The sequence below is a fragment of the Anguilla rostrata genome, chromosome 19, assembly GCF_018555375.3.
Source record: "Anguilla rostrata isolate EN2019 chromosome 19, ASM1855537v3, whole genome shotgun sequence".
Taxonomy (NCBI): domain Eukaryota; kingdom Metazoa; phylum Chordata; class Actinopteri; order Anguilliformes; family Anguillidae; genus Anguilla; species Anguilla rostrata.
The window spans coordinates 14,856,989-14,879,504 of NC_057951.1; the positions used below are offsets into that span (position 1 = coordinate 14,856,989).

General features: G+C 51.9%; 1 protein-coding gene across 1 annotated transcript in view; it reads right to left on the reverse strand.

Moving 5' to 3' along the window:
* The window catches only part of stab2 (stabilin 2), a 39,393-nt gene extending 20,860 nt beyond the window's left edge, over window positions 1-18,533 (reverse strand). Inside the window, exons 1-32 of the mRNA XM_064319552.1 lie at window positions 18,345-18,533; window positions 16,666-16,793; window positions 16,128-16,246; window positions 14,219-14,304; window positions 12,981-13,047; window positions 12,743-12,838; window positions 11,764-11,886; window positions 11,424-11,620; window positions 11,179-11,309; window positions 10,391-10,524; window positions 10,178-10,260; window positions 9,875-10,024; window positions 8,159-8,302; window positions 7,976-8,038; window positions 7,359-7,475; window positions 6,810-6,863; window positions 6,604-6,684; window positions 6,001-6,153; window positions 5,849-5,908; window positions 5,646-5,741; window positions 5,422-5,508; window positions 4,887-4,998; window positions 4,504-4,684; window positions 4,148-4,241; window positions 3,211-3,369; window positions 2,976-3,071; window positions 2,797-2,892; window positions 2,556-2,603; window positions 2,302-2,441; window positions 778-886; window positions 420-497; window positions 30-119 (exon numbers count right to left, since the gene is read on the reverse strand). Coding sequence (XP_064175622.1) covers window positions 30-119; window positions 420-497; window positions 778-886; window positions 2,302-2,441; window positions 2,556-2,603; window positions 2,797-2,892; window positions 2,976-3,071; window positions 3,211-3,369; window positions 4,148-4,241; window positions 4,504-4,684; window positions 4,887-4,998; window positions 5,422-5,508; window positions 5,646-5,741; window positions 5,849-5,908; window positions 6,001-6,153; window positions 6,604-6,684; window positions 6,810-6,863; window positions 7,359-7,475; window positions 7,976-8,038; window positions 8,159-8,302; window positions 9,875-10,024; window positions 10,178-10,260; window positions 10,391-10,524; window positions 11,179-11,309; window positions 11,424-11,620; window positions 11,764-11,886; window positions 12,743-12,838; window positions 12,981-13,047; window positions 14,219-14,304; window positions 16,128-16,246; window positions 16,666-16,793; window positions 18,345-18,470 — 3,498 coding nt within the window. The 5' untranslated portion in view covers window positions 18,471-18,533. The remainder of the gene's footprint in view (window positions 1-29; window positions 120-419; window positions 498-777; window positions 887-2,301; window positions 2,442-2,555; window positions 2,604-2,796; window positions 2,893-2,975; window positions 3,072-3,210; window positions 3,370-4,147; window positions 4,242-4,503; window positions 4,685-4,886; window positions 4,999-5,421; window positions 5,509-5,645; window positions 5,742-5,848; window positions 5,909-6,000; window positions 6,154-6,603; window positions 6,685-6,809; window positions 6,864-7,358; window positions 7,476-7,975; window positions 8,039-8,158; window positions 8,303-9,874; window positions 10,025-10,177; window positions 10,261-10,390; window positions 10,525-11,178; window positions 11,310-11,423; window positions 11,621-11,763; window positions 11,887-12,742; window positions 12,839-12,980; window positions 13,048-14,218; window positions 14,305-16,127; window positions 16,247-16,665; window positions 16,794-18,344) is intronic.
* Window positions 18,534-22,516: the final 3,983 nt, after the last annotated feature.

The window sequence follows — 22,516 nt, forward strand, 5'->3', positions numbered from 1 at the left end:
CTGCTGTGCCTCAGCATCGCAGTACGTACAGCGAGGGCGCTCCTGAACAGGGAGTACTCCGGCTTCTGATCCAGCAGCTCCAGCAGCCCCTCGCTCAGCTTCCGATCCGGAATGAACACCTGACAGGGCGGGGAAAACCGGGAAAACCGGGACACGACTCAGTCCACATCATACAGGTCACGGCTATTTAAAAAGACAATGTTTTCTCTCTTAGCTCGAACACACAAAGTCACACAGTTCACACAGTAAGCAGGCTAGGTAGGCTACAGTCCGCCACACTGTAGATAACATCATCTCTGTTCTTTTTCCACTGGCCTTCCTAAAATGTTAACCAGAGAGTGGGAGGGTAAGACCCAGTCATCCACACGGCTGTACGCTCCTTCAGTAGGTTCAGTGAGTGAGTTATGGGTGTGCTGTACCTTATCGATAATGTGGATGACTCCGTTAGTCGCTGCGATATCCGATGATGTGACTGCGGATCCTCCAATGGATGTTGACTGTAAGTAGCAACAGGAGCAGGGTGAGCTAGGACAGGTATTCCAGCTTATGCCACTTCATTACTATGGAAACGTGAGTATTTTTCAGTAACTATATCAAAGAAGAAAATCATTCATTAAAATCATTATGTAACCACTGCCTTGTTTTTAAATAGGCTACTCTATATTTTATAACTGTAAACATGATGCACTATGCAGTGTATATACTAAGCTATATTTGCTATAACACAGATCTCCATGTTTTCTAAGGCATAACTTTACGCTGCATTCCGTTTCATACCACATCGTTCCAGGAAACAGGAAGTGATGTCTTCAGGAAGGTGGTGAGCTGCTGAACTGATGAGTTGCGTAGGTCTGCCAGCTGGTAGACTCCCTGAATCATGTGACACCTGTGAGGACAGGTGCAGGTGAACCAGCAGGAAGAAAACAGGCAGCAGGGAACGTTTAACACCTGATAATAACACAGGCGCTGAGTTTGAGTCGAGGCTCCCTTGATGATGGTGGTGAGTTGTGTGTGGGATGAGTTTGAGGTGAGGCTCACTTGATGATGGTGGTGAGTTGTGTGTGGGATGAGTTTGAGGTGAGGCTCACTTGATGATAGTGGTGAGTTGTGTGTGGGATGAGTTTGAGGTGAGGCTCACTTGATGATGGTGGTGAGTTGTGTGTGGGATGAGTTTGAGGTGAGGCTCACTTGATGATAGTGGTGAGTTGTGTGTGGGATGAGTTTGAGGTGAGGCTCACTTGATGATGGTGGTGAGTTGTGTGTGGGATGAGTTTGAGGTGAGGCTCACTTGATGAGTGGTGGGGGTGGAGGGTGTTGTGTGTGGGATGAGTTTGAGGTGAGGCTCACTTGATGATGGTGGTGAGTTGTGTGTGGGATGAGTTTGAGGTGAGGCTCACTTGATGATGGTGGTGAGTTGTGTGTGGGATGAGTTTGAGGTGAGGCTCACTTGATGATGGTGGTGAGTTGTGTGTGGGATGAGTTTGAGGTGAGGCTCACTTGATGATGGTGGTGAGTTGTGTGTGGGATGAGTTTGAGGTGAGGCTCACTTGATGATGGTGGTTGGTTGGTGTTGGGGATGATTGTTTGAGAGTGAGGCTCACTTGATGATGGTGGTGAGTTGTGTGTGGGATGAGTTTGAGGTGAGGCTCACTTGATGATGGTGGTGAGTTGTGTGTGGGATGAGTTTGAGGTGAGGCTCACTTGATGATGGTGGTGAGTTGTGTGTGGGATGAGTTTGAGGTGAGGCTCACTTGATGATGGTGGTGAGTTGTGTGTGGGATGAGTTTGAGGTGAGGCTCACTTGATGATGGTGGTGAGTTGTGTGTGGGATGAGTTTGAGGTGAGGCTCACTTGATGATGGTGGTGAGTTGTGTGTGGGATGAGTTTGAGGTGAGGCTCACTTGATGATGGTGGTGAGTTGTGTGTGGGATGAGTTTGAGGTGAGGCTCACTTGATGATGGTGGTGAGTTGTGTGTGGGATGAGTTTGAGGTGAGGCTCACTTGATGATGGTGGTGAGTTGTGTGTGGGATGAGTTTGAGGTGAGGCTCACTTGATGATGGTGGTGAGTTGTGTGTGGGATGAGTTTGAGTCGAGGCTCACTTGATGATGGTGGTGAGTTGTGTGTGGGATGAGTTTGAGGTGAGGCTCACTTGATGATGGTGGTGAGTTGTGTGTGGGATGAGTTTGAGGTGAGGCTCACTTGATGATGGTGGTGAGTTGTGTGTGGGATGAGTTTGAGTCGAGGTTCACTTGATGATGGTGGTGAGTTGTGTGTGGGATGAGTTTGAGGTGAGGCTCACTTGATGATGGTGGTGAGGGAACTGCTCCTGCTGGTCCAGAAGTCCCGGTCGGCCTTGGGCATGTTCTGCACGGCGCTGGTGGAGGGGAGGAGCAGGGTGAAATCCTGGGTCGTGGAGAGCATCTTAGAGATGCCAGCATCCTGAGGAGCACGAGCACAGGAGCCAGTGTTTAAGCAATGTGCTGCAGGCACTGGCTGCATGTGTACAGCACACAGTTTCCTGAGGAGCTGCAAGTTCAGCGGACGCAAACTTACATTCACCCATTTATAGAATTCAGCACCATCAGGGATCGCAGACAGCTCCTGCAGAGAGACAGCCATGACGTCAGCACAACCTGGCCCCTCCCACATCAGCACAGCCTGGCCCCTCCCACATCAGCACAGCCTGACCCCTCCCACATCAGCACAGCCTGGCCCCTCCCACATCAGCACAGCCTGGCCCCGCCCACATCAGCACAGCTGTCCGTGACATCACTCGTCGTTATGGGACGCTCACCTGCACCACGGTCGCGTAGCACACCTGGCCGTCCCCTGTGTAGCCCTCCTTACACACACACTTCCACGTGCCTGGTGACAGGTACTGACAGGTAGCCTGGGCAGGAGGACAGTGAAAAGGGTCAGAGGCAGACCGGACCAACGTCCCCACAAACCACAACGAGCGACATGCACACCCACCATGTAATGGCATCCGCCATTTTGCTGGACACACTGATTGACAGGTTCGCACTCTCTCCCGTTTCCACGGAAACCGTTCTTGCACTCGCAGTCGTTCTGCACAGAGGAGGAAGAGGCGTTACTGCACATCGTCCAAACTGGACTGACACAAACCATTAACGAACAATCAAGTTAAAACAGTTGTGTGTCAGGACAGGGACGGGGACGAGGCGGAAGGGATTCGGCACACGCTCACCTGTCCCGGGCCGATGTAGATACACGTAGCGTTGGCATGGCAGCCGCCGCTGCTGGAATCCAGGCAGTTGTTGATGGTCTGGCAGCCGTCCCCATCCTGCCTCCACCCCCGCAGGCACTGGCAGGTGTGGGAGCCCGGGCCTGTCTTTATACACTTAGCCTGCAGAGACATTCACCACCGTTACCATGGTCTACAGGCACAGGGCATACACACACCATTCACCACCGTTACCATGATCTACAGGCACAGAGCATACACACACCATTCACCACCGTTACCATGGTCTACAGGCACAGAGCATACACACACCATTCACCACCATTACCATGGTCTACAGGCACAGAGCATACACACACCATTCACCACCGTTAACATGGTCTACAGGCACAGAGCATACACACACCATTCACCACCGTTAACATGGTCTACAGGCACAGAGCATACACACACCAGCCTGAGAAACTGGCTCTCTGCTACTCCGGGGCCAGGTGTGTTAGGCTGTGTGGAGTTTTAGTAGCAGTGTGAGGAAGGTGGTTGGGCAGTTGGGCGGTTGGGCAGTTGGGCAGGTTTAGTAGCAGTGTGAGGAAGGCGGTTGGGCAGTTGGGCGGTGCAGTGGTGGTGCGTTGGCAGTTGGGCGGTTGGGCAGTTGGGCGGTTGGGCAGTTGGGCAGGTTTAGTAGCAGTGTGAGGAAGGCGGTTGGGCGGTTGGGCAGTTGGGCCAGTTGGGGTTTAGTAGCAGTGTGAGGAAGGCTTGGGTGGTTGGGCAGTTGGGCGGTTGGGCAGTTGGGCAGGTTTAGTAGCAGTGTGAGGAAGGCGGTTGGGCAGTTGGGCGGTTGGGCAGTTGGGCAGGTTTAGTAGCAGTGTGAGGAAGGCGGTTGGGCAGTTGGGCGGTTGGGCAGTTGGGTGGTTGGGCAGTTGGGCGGTTGGGCAGTACGCACATTGACGCTGCACCTCCCTCGAAACGGCAGAGCGCACGGGTCTGTCTCCACGCACGTAATCCCGTCTCCCTGGTAACCAGTCTTGCAAATGCATCTGTGTAAACAAACATGAATGAACCAAACTTCGTGAACTGAAGTCCCTTTCACCCCGAGAGTCTCCATTTACACACAGCCTGGTCTTTTGCTTTCTCTGGCATTATTCAATTATTTATTTATTAAGTTCTTTGACATCAGAAATCCAGTCATCTCTTACTTGTTGCTACTGCATATGCTGCATCATTTGGCCTTACTGTACGCTCAGTATTGTCTGTCACAGGTCCCGTAGCTGCTAGGCCGGACCGAAGCCTGGGGCTCACCTGACCGCTCCCCCGTTGAAGTCGCAGATGGCGTGGGAGTGGCAGAACTCCACCCTGGGGCCGCAGGTCTGGGTGTGGCGCTCGCAGAACCGGCCGGTGTACCCGTCCTGGCAGGTGCCCGGCTTGCAGGACCCGTCACCGTCAGGCCGATTGTCACATTCGCCATGGATACAGGGGCATGCTGGGAGGAGAGTCACCCGTACATAAGGGTGTGTGCGGATTACCATTATCACAGTACAAACAGGGCAAAAATATAATAATGTATTAACATACTGCACTCATGCAGGTAAATGTCATGTTTTTTTAATTTAAATGGACCAGCTCCCCCCAGTGGACAGAGTGTGTGTTGCAGGTACAGTGTGTGTGTTCATTTATTTCTTTACTCTTGTCGCAGGCAGGCCCGTATTTGCTGGGGTTGGAGCAGAGCTGGCAGTGGGAGCCCTTGAAGTTGTCCTTACAGATACAGGTCCCGTTCCCTTCAATCCCGTCCATACACTGAAACAGACACACATATACACATGCACACACACACACACACGTGTACACACACAGGCACACACGCATGCACATGCACACACACACACGCACGCACACGCACACACACACACACACATACAAACAGAATTTCTCAATATGGAAGCAGTCTCAGTCTTATATTTAGTAGTAAATGGCTGACTAGTCTGTTTTCATCAGTATGCATTCTTATGCTCTTCTATCTGTTAATTATATATTTTAAGGCACTGCAAATAACTATACCATAGTGAACCTCCGCAGAAACATTAATTTTGGACGCTTATGGCTAGCTGTAGTTATGGCTACTATATCATATCCTCATTACTGGCTGGTGGTACCTCCTCTGTCTGCCTAAAGAAATTGCATCTGTTGAGGAATCTCCTGAAAGCCAAATTCAGGACCCACCTGACCCTGTCCGGAGCAGGGCGTGGTGAAGCCCCCAGGACAGGGGCTGCAGTCCGGCCCATAGAAACCCTTACAGCACAGCGGGGTCTGGGGAAGGCAAAGGTCATACAGAGGTCATACAGCTCACACAAACATCACAGATGTCAGGCAGCTCACAGAAAGGTCACAAAAGTCACGCTTAGGTCACACAGGGGTCATACAGAGGCTGGAGAGGGGAGACTCACTGTCACGGTCTGATTGCAGAAGAGGGAGCAGCCAAGTGTAGGAACCACCACACCTAGACTGGTGTCTCTGAAGACGCAGCCTTTAGCGAAGGTGTCCTGCACAGCCGAAAGAGGGCGCCGTTAACACAGGTAAGAGTTCCGCTGATTAACAGACACACTGACGAACTCGTATCAGCCACACTGCTGTGGCAACCTTCGCTTACCGTGGAAACGCCAGAGGGACACGACGATTTTATCACCAGGGAGCACCTGACACAGTTGCCCTAGGCATAAAAAAATGAAACGTCAGAAAAAACACCTGTAGATGGCACCTTCCAACAGGATATACGTGCTAGTCTCTGTGGCTCAAACACACCTTGATAATGTTGGACTTGATGACATCACATTTTCGGGGCAGGATGGGCTCGATGGAGGCGGGGACCAGGACTGCATCCACAGAGTAAAGGCGCCCGTTTTTGGCCTGAACGTCCGCCTCCAGAATCACTGCTCCATTCACCAGGATCTGCCCCTGAGAAGGTGGGAGCCAATGGGGGAGCAGTATAATCACTCAGGATCTGCCCCTGATAAGCTGGGAGCCAATGGGGGAGCAGTATAATCACTCAGGATCTGCCCCTGATAAGCTGGGAGCCAATGGGGGAGCAGTATTACCTCTCAGTTAGAATCTGTACCACATCAGATCAACACAGCTTATCAGGTTTATTAGCCACTTTCTGTGGGGCTGCTGGCACTGAATAGCAGCACTACGGTTTGAATCAATTAATTATTAAAATTGGAATTTTTATTTTTTTAATGAAGGAATTCAGGAATTGACCCCAACTCTGGTTGATAAAGGTCTAGGACCACAGCCTTAGCAGCATTCATCACACCCACAGTTCTCATACTTAGATATATACATATCAAGTTCCCGTTTACATCCACAAATCAACACAACAGAACACACACCAATCCTTGGCCTTACATTGCTGGTCACGTTGAACGTCAGGACCTGATTGGCCATCGTCACAGTGCGGGGAGCTGACACGATGTTGACAACCTCCATCTGCAAAATGGGGTAAAGAAAAAGCCCAAAAGTGACGCGTTCCTTCCCACGGCCGGGTTCCTCTGAATGGGTCTGGGACCCACCGCACTCTAAATCACCCACTTTAAACTGGCAGGATGACTCACCCCCACAGACTGGATCACATGGTTCCTCACCAGCTCCAGCAGTTTAGTTTTACCCTGAGATTCACCAAACAAAGAGGAAGAGCAGGGTCACCCAACAGCAAGGCCCCACTCTGCCTGCAGCCCCAAACCCCAACAGCAAGGCCCCACTCTGCCCAATGCCCCAAACCCCAACAGCAAGGCCCCACTCTGCCCAATGCCCCAAACCCCAACAGCAAGGCCCCACTCTGCCCAATGCCACAATCCCTAACAGCAGTTAGTGCAGAACTGTTCAAATCTTTATAAAAACTAAGGCTAGAACAGCTGGTGTAACTGTGCCAGTAACAACAGCTGAATTCGGCTGTCCGTTTGATTGACAGCGTGTGACTGTTTGCTGCTGGATTTTCCTAATGTAACTTTTGTCAATCTCACATCGGTGACCGTACAATAATTTACTCCAAACAAAATTTGTTTTTGGTGAGCAAATTCTACAAGGTTGTTTTCATCCAGAAAGTTCTGTGCAAAATGCGACCTGTAGACTTGTGAGGTCATGCGAAATGTGGGCGGGGCTACCTGGTCGGAGAGCAGGTAGTCCTGGTCCGCTTGATTCATGGCGTCCATGGCGGTGTTGGTGGGAGCAAACAGAGTGTATGGCCCCGCCCCCTCCAGAAGGGACACCACGTTGGCCTTCTGCTCCAAAATCCAAACAGGTGTTAGCTTTCCTCATTAACAACAAACACCCAATCACTCTTACTCGCGTGCTTATCTTCGTTTTCCTCTTTGTCTGGGATGGAGGAGAGCCAACATATCCCAGAACACTATAAGCAACCATAACACCAGTCATACACCAGTTATAACCCATAAGAGATTTTCCCATTTCTTTCTGTGTATTACACAGTGAGAAGCAGGACCGACTGCTCACCCTTAGTTTCACTGTGATGTTTTTAAAAGCAGTCGCCCTAAATATAAGGATGCATTTATATACATCTTGTGATTCTCATCATTTCATGAAGAATTCGCAAAGCGGTTCACCACAACAACCACCATGGGTAGAACTCATCTGCAGGAAGCACAGTGGCCATTTTGTGCCAGACTGTGCATCACATATTAGCTAAGGCTGAGGGAAGAAATATTTTTGCGATTACCCTGGACCTGCATACTCACTGTGAGAGGAGGGCGCAGTACAGTACCTCTAAAAAGCTCTTAAACTTGTTGAATTTTCCATTGTCCGAGAGAATTTTCATCAGGTTCTCCTAGAAAATACACAACAAAACCAAACACAATCATAATTCAGCACCTGACTATCGTAACACACCATGAGGTTCTATCATAACACACCACCTGGTTCTGTGTAACCCAGCCTCTCCCCCCACCTCTTTCTCGCTCTGAACGGTGGGGGGAACGCTGTCCATCAGCTTGCTGATGAGGTGTATGACCCCGTTGGAGGCGATGACATCAGACTGTACGATATCCCCCTTCTTCCTGCTGCCATGGATACGGATTTTGATCTGCTGATCCTGCATATAATAAATTCACAAATGAATATGTATAAGGCCTAATGCCGGAGAATAGTCATTGTGTTCTGTTAACGTTTACCAGAAAGCCTCACAGTGGCACAACTGAGAATCCCACACTACACAGGCCCAGCAATACGCATGATGTCATCAAGAAGCATCAAGAAGCAGAGTTCTCTTTAGCTGCAAAGCCCTTCTCAGCTTCGGTGTGATGAAGACTGTTCTAATGCCATGGGTTTCACATGCAGTAAACAGGGTGGATATGGGATGGATATGGGGTGGATACAGTGTGGATATGGGGTGGACACAGTGTGGATATGGGGTGGATATGGGGTGGACACAGTGTGGACACAGTGTGGATATGGGGTGGACACAGTGTGGATATGGGGTGGATATGGGGTGGACACAGTGTGGATATGCGTGTGGATATGGGGTGGACACAGTGTGGACAAGTGGGATATGGGGTGGATACAGTGTGGATATGGGGGGATATGGGTGGATACTGGGGTGTTGGATAGTGTGGATATGGGGTGGACACAGTGTGGATATGGGGTGGATATGGGGTGGACACAGTGTGGACACAGTGTGGATATGGGGTGGACACAGTGTGGATATGGGGTGGATATGGGGTGGATACAGTGTGGATATGGGGTGGATATGGGGTGGATATGGGGTGGATATGGGGTGGATACAGTGTGGATATGGGGTGGATATGGGGTGGACACAGTGTGGATATGGGGTGGACACAGTGTGGATATGGGGTGGATACAGTGTGGATATGGGGTGGATATGGGGTGGATAGTGTGGTAGTGTGATATGGGGTGGACTATGGGGTGGATATGGGGTGGATATGGGGTGGATATGGGGTGGATACAGTGTGGATATGGGGTGGATATGGGGTGGATACAGTGTGGATATGGGGTGGATACAGTGTGGATACAGTGTGGATATGGGGTGGATATGGGGTGGATATGGGGTGGATATGGGGTGGATACAGTGTGGATATGGGGTGGATACAGTGTGGATATGGGGTGGATATGGGGTGGATATGGGGTGGATATGGGGTGGATATGGGGTGGACACAGTGTGGATACAGTGTGGATACGGGCTGATATAGGAGCGGTTTATGAGGTGTCTGGAGCAGGAAAGCGGTGGTTCTCTCCTCTGGCACTCAGCAGCGGCTGCGTTTCCTCCCCAGCAGCAGGACAGAGGAAGGAAGCGGTCTGCGCTGAGGCAGCAGAGGAGGAAGCTCCTGTCACACATGTTCTACGCCTCCTCATGTGACTGTAAAGAACGGTCATGTGCAACAACAGCCATCCCTGAGGGGTTATTACAATATTATCTTTGTTGCGACAGACGCCTAACGAGATTAACTCATTCCAAACCATCCTTTTAAATCCCCAAATGACCACTCATTATAAAGTCATCGTTTTCCCAGGTCACGTGATTGAGTCTAAAGGTCAAAGGTGAGGGAATGCGGCCGTCTCTAAGCTTCGTGACTGGCCGTGCCGAGGTTCCAGTTTGTAACGCCCCAGCGCTCTCACACCCTAAAAGCCCCGCCCCTTCCCCTCTGACCTCATCGGTGGTCACGGTCTCCCCAGACTTCCCGGTCAGGGTGTAGAACACATCGCCCCTCTTCAGAGCCTCCAGGGACAGCTCCCCAGCCACCACGTGGAGCTTACACAGGTACTGCGCATTCATCGGGTCATCCAGCAGGGCCTTCACCTGGTACAGCACACAGAGCACACAGACCAACACAGCCCCCTCCCGTCAAACTGCTCCATCATTTTTTCATAAGGCAAAAACAAGTGTTTGGTGTGACGTGCATGTGGTGCGCAGAGCAGGGGAACGCAAACGCAGGGGAGCTGTGTGTCTCACCGATGTGCCTTTGAAGCCCTTGTTTATGGGGATGAAAACAGTGAAGGGACCCAGAGAGGAGAGGGGCCAGGACATGGTGGACTCTGCAAACAAACAGAGAGGGAGGGAAGGAGTGAGAGAGATTAAAGAAGTGAGAGAGAGATGGAAGGGTGTAGCAGAGAGAGGATTGCTGAGTGTGTGTGTGTGCGCGTGTGTGTGTGTGTGTCTGTGTACCGAACAGAGTGATGGCATTGGACAGCTGCCCGACCCACTGCCCGTTTGGCTCGGTGTTGAGCTCCTGCAGCCGCTGCATGATGTTGCCGTAGCAAAGCTTCCCGTTGCCGATGAAACCCTTATTACACGCGCACCTGCAAGAGGGAACCACACCAGCCCAATTAACCAGGATAAGCACTGCAATACCAGGCCCTATACTGTACACGTACACACACACACACACACACACAGACACATACACACACAGACACATACACACGCACTCACACACGCACACACACACACCACACACACACACAGACACATACACACGCACTCACACACGCACACGCACACGCACACGTACACACGTACACATACACACACACTCACACACACACAGACACATACACACGCACTCACACACGTACACACGTACACGTACACACACGCACGCGCACGCACACACACACACACTCGCACAGACACATACACACACACACACACACACACAGACACATACACACGCACTCACACACGTACACACGTACACGTACACACACGCACGCGCACGCACACACACACTCGCACGCACACACCACACACACACACACACACACACACACACATACACACACACACTTGCACACACACACACACACGCACACACACACTCACACACACAGACTCACACACGCACACACACACACACACACACACACACACACACACACACACACACCACGCACACGCACACGCACACGCACACACACACGCACACGCACACGCACACGCACACACACACTCACTGAGCGGTGCCGGGTCCAGTGGTGGTGCAGACGGCGTTGGCGTTGCAGAACCCGGGTGTGCAGGCGTCCCTCAGGCTACAGGCCCCAGAAGGGGTCAGGTTCTCAAACCCCTCCAGGCACTCACAGTGAGACTGCGGGAAGAGAACCACCACCCAGCCGGATCACAGCTGTGCAGCATACTCGAGTGTGTTTGGGAGCGTGTTTGGGAGTGTGTTTGGGAACGCTCTTGGGAGCGCCGGACTCACCTTCCCGGGACCGTCGTACACGCAGTGGGCCGACTCCGCCGAGCAGCCGCCGAAGTCGGTCTGGCAGGGGTTCACCTCCATGCACACCACCCCGTCGCCACGGTAACCCGCCATGCACGTGCAGGAATGCTGATTGGGCCCCAGGTGGGCGCAGACCGCCTTCGAGTGACAGACGTTCTGCAGGCAGGGGTTTATGGCTGAGAGAGGGGGAGGAAGACACGTCACTGAGAGATCTCTCTTTATACTGGTGTCAGATTGGTGTGTATGTGTGAGTGGCAGGAGCTCTGCTCCACTCAGCAGTGAGGGGCGGTCCTTCAGCCCTGCCCTGGAGGTGACTCACATGTGCACTGGACGCCGTTTCCCTGGTAACCCGCCAGGCACCTGCACTGCAGCTGGCCCGTGAGCGCGTCCTCGCTGCAGCGAGCATTCTGGGAGCACTGCAGGGACGCGCACTCCGGCAGCTCTGGGGCAGAGACAGAGACGCACAGCACGCTCAACACTGTAATCACTACTGCACACAAAACACTCAACACGCTCAGCATGGTCAGCACACTCAACACGGTCAGCATGCTCAACACGCTAACACTACTGCACACAAAACACTCAACACGCTAACACTACTGCACACAGCACACTCAACACGCTAACACTACTGCACACAAAACACTCAACACGCTAACACTACTGCACACAGCACACTCAACACGCTAACACTACTGCACACAGCACACTCAACACGCTAACACTACTGCACACAAAACACTCAACACGCTAACACTACTGCACACAGCACACTCAACACGCTAACACTACTGCACACAACACACTCAACACGCTCAGCACGCTCAACACTGTAATCACTACTGCACACAAAACACTCAACACGCTAACACTACTGCACACAACACACTCAACACGCTAACACTACTGCACACAACACACTCAACACGCTAACACTACTGCACACAACACACTCAACACGCTAACACTACTGCACACAGCACACTCAACACGCTCAGCACGCTCAACACTGTAATCACTACTGCACACAAAACACTCAACACGCTAACACTACTGCACACAACACACTCAACACGCTCAGCATGGTCAGCACACTCAACACGGTCAGCATGCTCAACACTGTAATCACTACTCCACACAAAACACTCAACACGCTAACACTACTGCACACAGCACACTCAACACGCTCAGCATGGTCAGCACACTCAACACGGTCAGCATGCTCAACATGCTAACACTACTGCACACAAAACACTCAACACGCTAACACTACTGCACACAGCAAACTCAACACTTACGCTGGTCACACCTCAGGCCTTTGTATCCTGAGAAACAGGTGCACTGCCCATCACCATGGATACCGCTGCTACAGACACCATGGACACAGCTGCAGACTGGAGACAGACAGGCAGGGTTGTGTGAGGGTTATGAGAGGGTTGTGTGAGGGTTATGAGAGGGTTGTGTGAGGGTTGTGAGAGGGTTGTGAGAGGGTTATGAGAAGGTTGCAAGACGGTTATAACTGTTTTCTGTTCGAACCTGAGCTGCAGGAGAGTCCATAAAACGAGCTGCTGCAGTCCTCACAGGCCGTACCAGCAAACCCTGCCTGTGGGGACCAGGAGACATGAGAAAAGCAAGAACCCTAACCTGACCCTGTAAGCTTCATTAACCTCACTCAGCCATCACTGAGCTTCCACTAACCTCACTCAGCCATCACTGAGCTTCCACTAACCTCACTCAGCCATCACTGAGCTTCCACTAACCTCACTCAGCCATCACTGAGCTTCCACTAACCTCACTCAGCCATCACTGAGCTTCCACTAACCTCACTCAGCCATCACCGAGCTTCCACTAACCTCACTCAGCCATCACTGAGCTTCCACTAACCTCACTCAGCCATCACTGAGCTTCCACTAACCTCACTCAGCCATCACTGAGCTTCCACTAACCTCACTCAGCCATCACTGAGCTTTCATTAACCTCACTCAGCCATCACTGAGCTTCCACTAACCTCACTCAGCCATCACCGAGCTTCCACTAACCTCACTCAGCCATCACTGAGCTTCCACTAACCTCACTCAGCCATCACCTGAGCTTCCACTAACCTCACTCAGCCATCACTAGCTTCCACTAACCTCACTCAGCCATCACTGAGCTTCCACTAACCTCACTCAGCCATCACCGAGCTTCCACTAACCTCACTCAGCCATCACTAGCTTCCACTAACCTCACTCAGCCATCACTGAGCTTCCACTAACCTCACTCAGCCTCATCATGAGCTTCCACTAACCTCACTCAGCCATCACTGAGCTTCCACTAACCTCACTCAGCCATCACTGAGCTTCCACTAACCTCACTCAGCCATCACTGAGCTTCCACTAACCTCACTCAGCCATCACTGAGCTTCCACTAACCTCACTCAGCCATCACTGAGCTTCCACTAACCATCACTCACCACCATCACTGAGCTTCCATTCAAGCCATCACTGAGCTTCGTAACTAGGTTTGTGATGGAAGCATGGTTGTTCCTGTACAGGTGTGTGTGATGGGACAGGTGTGTTCCCTGTACAGGTGTGTGTGATGGGAGCAGGTGTGTTCCCTGTACAGGTGTGTGTGATGGGAGCAGGTGTGTTCCCTGTACAGGTGTGTGTGATTGGAACAGGTGTGTTTCCTGTACAGGTGTGTGTGATGGGAACAGGTGTGTTTCCTGTACAGGTGTGTGTGATGGGACAGGTGTGTTTTTAGAGTACGGGGGGGCAAGCAGACACATGGCGTACCTTACAGGCGCAGGTGCCGTTGCCTGATTGGCCGTCTGAGCACACGCCGTTGTTGTTGCAGGGGTTCTGAGCGTTCTCCGGGCATTCTGCAGACAGACGGGCAGACAGACAGAACAGCACTTCCTTAGAGAACACAGTGCACAATCCCTGTGCTCAGCACTAACCACTGTGCTCAGCGCTAATCCCTGTGCTCAGCACTAATCCCTGTGCTCAGCACTAATCCCTGTGCTCAGCACTAATCCCTGTGCTCAGCACTAACCACTGTGCTCAGCACTAATCCCTGTGCTCAGCACTAACCACAGTGCTCAGTGCTAATCCCTGTGCTCAGCGTGTTCCTCCCAGGGCTGGAGTAAGCAGCACTGCTGGAGGCAGGAGAGGCTCTGACCCCTGTGCAGGTCACTGATAACCCCCCCATTATTGGGGCGGGTTTCCTCCCCGGCCGGTCTGAGGGTCTGAGGGTCAGTGGAGCAGGGGGCTGAGCGAGCGTTTCCTCCAGAGCAGAACACTGTGAGCATCAGCACTTTCTGTCCCACTACGAGTCCCGTAAATCACCCCCCCCCCGCCCCTCTGCTGGGGTCCCGCTCTAACCCCTCCCCCCTCTGCCCCACAGCTGGAGCCACGTAATCAGACACTACAAACACAAGGCACACAGTTATTTTGGATGAGCAACATTACACAGAAAGAAATGACCTATACCAGAGGCAAAGCACAATGTAACTGAAAAAAACAATGGCTGAGTGCCATGCTGAAAGGAACATATTAATACATTGTGACAGTAAAACAGTTATTAAAAGCAATGACTAAAAGCACCAGCAATACAGAGGGGGTGAAAGATGAGAAATCAGTAAATGGTTAGAAAAAGCTTTTGTGCATCATAGTGAGTGGTTAGCAGTCAGGTGGTTCCAGTAAAGCCTCCTGTGACTGAGACACGCTGCTGTACTGTAGAGAGAGGATGGGCTGAACTCACACAGCCAGACTCACTGAGGCACCTACTGCCACCTGAGTCACACACACACGCACATGCGCACACACACACACACGCACATGCGCGCGCGCGCGCACACACAAGCGCACACACACACACCCACACACACACACACACGCACGTGCGCACGCACACACACACAAACACACACGCGCGCACAGCCGGACTAACTGAGGCACCACCTACTGCCACCTGAGTCATAACCTGGGGAACTGGGTTTAATATGGAGAGCAGGAGCATTCCTGGAAGTACTATAGATAAGAGAGTGATGAAGAATGCAAGAATGCGCACACACACACACACACAGGAGCACGCTGAGGAAGTCCTGGACCTTGGGACACATGCTGTCAGCACATTCCTGGAAGGCAGAAGGCCAGCGAGGGTGAGGGAGAGAGGGGAGGAAGGACGTGTGCGAGTCCCCTGCTCCACTGCGGCCTGCTGTTTCCTCTCTACACGCACGCTCTGCACTGCCCTGCACCACACATACACACACACACACACACACTTCTCTCACACACACACACACACACACACACACACACACACACACACACACACACACACACACACACACACACACTGCTAACACACACACACACTTCTAACACACACCTGACGGGGAGTTTCCTGTCTCGAGGAGCAGGAGGCAGAGGATAATAACACAAACCCAGTGCCTTCCCCCACTTTCACTCACACAACACCATCCAAGACCACTTCCCTTTCGCTCCTCCAGCACTTCCTTTTGCACAGGGGCATCTGCATCTGGAGCAGCACTACTGGAGACATGGGCGCATGATGGCCCTCTGATCTGGAGAAGGAACACTGCTGGGCAGTGTTTCTGTGCCCAGTTGTTTAACTCACCAGCACAGCCGGGGACAGCCAGTGACTGATTAGTACCAGCATCTGATGTGTTGTTAAACTCACCGATGCACTCCGTGCCCCAGTAACCAGGACAGCACAGGGGCTCCAGGACGTCCTTGAAGCACTCGTGCGAACAGCCTTTGATTGACAGGCCCATGTTTTTGGCCGTGCTGACGGTGTACCTGTAAAGCACAGCACCACACAACCAGGGAAACACCGCGTTAGCAGCTAACAAGCCGGGATTTCAAATGACTGCAAAACAAACTGCCACTCTTTCATTCACCCTGACTTCCTGCCTTGTCTGCACGGTGTCTACTCAACCCTGATCCAGGGGGATCATGGGAAACATATGCCAGCCTCAGAGGGCAGAGCTCAAACGCACGTGCGCAGACCTGCGGGCATTTCAGCTAACGGGCGAACGTAAGCACGTGGGCTTGTTTACTCAGCCTGGCTCTCTCTCTCTCTCTCTCTCTCTCTCTCTCTCTCTCTCTCTCCTCTCTCTCTCTCTCTCTCTCTCTCTCTCTCTCTCTCTCTCTCCCCCTCTCTCCCTCTCTCCCTCTCTCCCTCTCTCTCTCTCTCTCTCTCTCTCGCGCTCGCTCACTTGCAGCCGGGCTGCCCGATCCCCGGCCTCCTCTTCTTGAAGCCCTTGGGGCAGTCCACCAGGGCGCTGATCAGGCAGGAGTGGCAGCGGGTCTGTGTGGTCACCGTCACCACCTTGTCACAGCGGTTCTGCGGGGGGGGAGTGAGGGAATCAGGTAACACTCTCTGCAAGTGGTCCTTCACAAGAGCACTATAACCCCTACATAAGCACTACATTAACATTCATAAATGCTTATGTCATTAACCGCAAATGTGGTGTGGCCTGTCATGTCATCACGGCTGCATTAAGAGACATACCATTAGTGGTTAAAGACAAGGGAATGAAATAAATGTCTACATCAAGTTATTGAAGCTTTTTCATGTTCTTAGAAAAGACTGTTTATAGAACACATTACTCTAAATAAAATGCTAATGAATGCCAGAAATTGTTATGTATGCCCTAAAAATAAATATCCCATATTCACATCCAAGGAAGTCAGACCAACTTTCATATACTGTACCATATGGCAAATAAGTCCAATAGAAAGAGGCTCCATTCTTAATTGACTTAGTCACAAACTGACAGGTGAAATCAGTGAGGGTTAGTTAGGCTGGGAGAGTGGACTGCAGCCATCTCTGTAAAATGAATGTAGTTTGCTGACAGCAAATGGCAACAAACCAAACCTCCATTGAGTTAAAATACGGTTAGCCACACAATTATGGTAGAACACGTTTCCAACAAACTTAATTGATTGAGAGATTTGCTATGACCAAAACCAGCACACACAGTGGGTCTCCAGGACCAAGGTTGAGAATGACTGAATGAATTCATAACACTTTCAGTGAGCACCGACTCTACCCACTGGAGTTTAAAAGACGCGATGAACGACCTTTCAGATGACCTCTCACCCTTCATTGTTATCATTCCCCACAACAAGGACACCAAATCTGACTCTGCAGAAAGAACATGAGAAGCTCTCTTCCTCTGGTTTCTGTGAGAGAAACAGCCTCCCCGGTCTTTCCGGTCGGACAGAAACACAGGCAGCTTCTCTCAGAGCCGCGTGGCTCTGCGTGTTTACCGCCTAATGGAGCCGCCGTTTCTGCATTCTGCAGCTCCAGAGTAAACAGGATGTCCGGAAAGATACAAATAACGATTGCATCTGTCGGGGGGGCAGAAGCCGACTGATCTCCCAAGCGTGCAGCCGCGACCCTTCCTGATCCCTCCGATACCTCTGCAGACGAAGCCTCAATTGCCAAAACCACCGCGTCCCCCTTGGCCCGGAGGCCAGCGCCTTACAGCAGGGCCAGCGCCTTACAGCAGGCCAGCGCCGCTGTGGGGGGAACACTGCAGCCTCATCCTCCAGCGTGATTGGCTGAGAGATGAGAAGCCCGGAACAGACGCAGGCGGCTTTCACGGGACCCGCTAAAGTGAAGCGCCCGTCGCCGCGGTGACCGCCGGACCCTCGCGCCCCAGAGAGGGTCCAGCAGCAGAGATCAGCAGCACAGGAGCGATCAGCACAGGAGCGATCAGCACAGGAGCGAGCAGCACAGGAGCGATCGCGGTGAGATAAAGAGCATTGTGCCAAGCCTGGTCAGTCTCACAGCATTTAGCACTGCGCCACGGCTGGCCTTAAACACCCCAGGAATGGACCCCTCGGGGATGGGCCCCTCCCGGTGTGGTGCAGCTGCAGCGGGCCTCACCTTGGCGGGGGGAGCGGCGGAGCAGGGTTCCAGTCCCAGGGCGATGAGGACGGCCAGCAGGGTCAGGGTGCCAGGGTACAGTCTCGTCCTGCAGTCCATGATCGGGCCGTCTCCTCGCACAGGCATCTCGCTGGAGTGTGTGCCCTCTCACTTACCGCCCCTGCCTTTTTCAACACCCCCCCCGCCCCCCTCACCAGCCCGGCCAGGCCAGGCCTCCTTCCTGTGACACAGTCCTGGAGTAGAGCTGGCATCCTCCCCACAGCACGCCGCGCAGCGTCAGCAGCAGGAAGAGGAGGCCGAATACTGGCCGTTTGGTGTTCAAATAAGCGAGGAGAGAATGACAGGATTTCCTTAGATGTAAATTGCTCTCGGTCGGGCGAAAATGCCCCCCCCCCGGCCCCCCCGCCTTCCTGATCTATGATTTGTGCCGCTGTCGTGATCCGTCACGAGTTTTGGGTTCATTTCGTGAGGACCAGTGCCAGAGGTCCCCGGTGTGCACTGGGACAGATGCTTAGTCACTACAGGCAGAGAACTGCCACGGGGTCGACTCAGCGCTGGCCCAACATTCTGAGCACAGAGAACTGCCACGGGGTCGACCCAGCGCTGGCCCAACGTTCTGAGCACAGAGAACTGCCACGGGGTCGACCCAGCGCTGGCCCAACGTTCTGAGCACAGAGAACTGCCACGGGGTCGACCCAGCGCTGGCCCAACATTCTGAGCACAGAGAACTGCCACGGGGTCGACCCAGCGCTGGCCCAACATTCTGAGCACAGAGAACTGCCACGGGGTCGACCCAGTGCTAGCCCAACATTCTGAGCACAGAGAACTGCCACGGGGTCGACCCAGCGCTAGCCCAACATTCTGAGCACAGAGAACTGCCACGGGGTCGACCCAGCGCTGGCCCAACATTCTGAGCACAGAGAACTGCCACGGGGTCGACCCAGCGCTGGCCCAACATTCTGAGCACAGAGAACTGCCACGGGGTCGACCCAGCGCTACCCCAACATTCTGAGCACAGAGAACTGCCACGGGGTCGACCCAGCGCTGGCCCAACATTCTGAGCACAGAGAACTGCCACGGGGTCGACCCAGCGCTGGCCCAACATTCTGAGCACAGAGAACTGCCACGGGGTCGACCCAGCGCTGGCCCAACATTCTGAGCACAGAGAACTGCCACGGGGTCGACCCAGCACTAGCCCAACATTCTGAGCACAGAGAACTGCCACGGGGTCGACCCAGCGCCGGCCCAACATTCTGAGCACAGAGAACTGCCACGGGGTCGACCCAGCGCCAGCCCAACATTCTGAGCACAGAGAACTGCCACGGGGTCGACCCAGCACTAGCCCAACATTCTGAGCACAGAGAACTGCCACGGGGTCGACCCAGCGCCGGCCCAACATTCTGAGCACAGAGAACTGCCACGGGGTCGACCCAGCGCCAGCCCAACGTTCTGAGCACAGAGAACTGCCACGGGGTCGACCCAGCGCCAGCCCAACGTTCTGAGCACAGAGAACTGCCACGGGGTCGACCCAGCGCTGGCCCAACATTCTGAGCACAGAGAACTGCCACGGGGTCGACCCAGCGCTGGCCAACATTCTGAGCACAGAGAACTGCCACGGGGTCGACCCAGCGCTGGCCCAACATTCTGAGCACAGAGAACTGCCACGGGGTCGACCCAGCGCCGGCCCAACATTCTGAGCACAGAGAACTGCCACGGGGTCGACCCAGCGCTGGCCCAACATTCTGAGCACAGAGAACTGCCACGGGGTCGACCCAGCGCCGGCCCAACATTCTGAGCACAGAGAACTGCCACGGGGTCGACCCAGCGCTGGCCCAACATTCTGAGCACAGAGAACTGCCACGGGGTCGACCCAGCGCTGGCCCAACATTCTGAGCACAGAGAACGACTCTCCACCTGCGGCATTAGCGGTGTGTTTTTCAAACGCTCCACTTCCTGTCTTCCACCATAACGCTGTTATCACAGGACCACACTTGACTGGTTTTAACTGTTGAAGTGAAACTTCCCCTGTCACCCCATTTCATCCCAAACATCAAACACGGAGAGTTCATGGAGGGACAAGAGAGTTTTGGTCCTCACAGGTAAATTTAAATCATTAAACCAGTGGTCAGCTCTTTGAAATTTGAAAAGCACAGGGCAACAAAAGCTTGTTTAAACACCAATGTGAATCAGTCTGAACCCAGGACACTGTTATAAGACGAGTACCCTGCTGTGTGTGCTACTTTGTCTTCAGAGGAAACAGTTTGTCCCTAACTGGCAAACATCACTTCATAATGATGACAGTCAAACTGCGTACTGGCCACAGAGAGGGATTTTACCCCACAGCTGCTGGTGCACATCATCAGCTCAGAACTCTCACTGCTTGGACTTGTCCATCATACGCCACAGAACCCAGATGTGTCCATTATCCTGTTGAACCAAAAGAAAAAACCTACACTGGAAAATAGACTCCAGCAGGTGCTTCAACCCTCAGCCTTGTGTTACAAAACAAGAACCTTAAAACTGTACTTAATTTCTCAAATGAGCCAAACATGCTGATAAATCATACACTTTGACCTCATGAATGAATGAGAAAATTTAAACAAACACTTGTACAGAGATTTGAACCCACTGCCAGCAGCATATAAAGCCTGAATCTAATCAGAGGGAACCCCAGATTTTTAGTAGCCAGCAAGGTGGGTTGGCAGCAGGGAGACGTCATTTTTACTAAATGAACTGACAACCCTGAAATGCAACATGAAAACTGAAAAACACCATAAGCATTTTAATTAATGTTGTTTATCAGAATAAATGTATTTACGTAATAAAATACGTTTCCACCAAATACGCAGAAGCTACATATCGGCCTGCATTAAAACAAGTCTGAATAAATTTTTATTGAGACTTTATTTCATAGGGATGCTCGCGTCGGCTATCTTCCTCTAATGGAAAACACTGGCAAAGGCCACCTACAGTAAGTACTGCAGTTCTATCCAGAGCAGACGAATTCTCATGGCTACGTCATCGTGGCAAGTGTGCAGAAAGATAAAAACAGGCCTTTCAATAATAGCCTACGTCCATACATGAAATTAGCAAAAATGTCTCACCTCAAGGTGATGTAGCTATCTTCGACCTTGAAGAAAGCACCTGTTTTCTTGACGGACAGCATAACGGATAAGGGGGAATATAAAAATTAAACTGAATTGAATAAATTCGCTAGACCTAGCTTCACTTTCCATAATTTATTCATCGTTTGAAGTACCCGGCCAAACAAAGGTCTGTGGACAGCCATTTAGCCGGGAACTCTTCGGCAGTAATGCTTGTGATACAAGAGCCCTGCAAAAAGTTTGTCTTGCTGAAGCTTAGCTAAATTTTGAAAAGCAATGGCTCCCAACTGTTCCTGGAGATCTGTAGGTTTTCACTCCAACTAAAAATCACCCCTTCATTCAACGGCTCGAGTTCTCGTGGAGCTGATTAGTAGACTCAGGTGTGTTAAGCGTTACAGTGATGGCCTACAAAAAGACGTAATCACTGTAACACTCAATCAATGAACTACATTATACAATTCAGTGGTTCAAATAAGAACCGACAAGGCGGTAGGTCTCCCGGAACAGAGTTGGGAACCACTGCTGGAAAGTTTTGGAATGCAAACAGCCATAGAAACTCAAAGGATTCATTTATTTTTCTCTCCTGCTGAAGAGCAGATATGATTTTCACCGCTGGTAGTCAAATCACCGAACTTTTTCCAATATAATTGGGATCAATGCCCAGCTCACTATTTTGCTGCAGTGGTTTGTCCAGTAGAGGGAGACAAACGTTCGTGTTCTCGATCCTGATTATTGTGTTCAAATATTCGAATATTCTTTCGAAATGTTCACAAGAAAATATCCATATTGGTCTACAAGCAAAAGCAAACCATCCTGGAAAGTGTGCTTAACGGGAATCTGACTTAAAGGGAAAAAAGGAACCACAGAGGTATAGAATCCATCTTTCTAGGGAATAAAAATATGGCTTTTAAAAACATGGTTCTCTATCTTTAATGTCCACTGCTTGGCCTTGTTTCCCTGTTTTATATTGCTCTCAGCATTAGTTCCAGACTGAGGTCATCTGCCCGTTAAAGAAGCTCACACCATGACACCACACAGCCTAAATGTGCGTACATAAAGATGGTCACC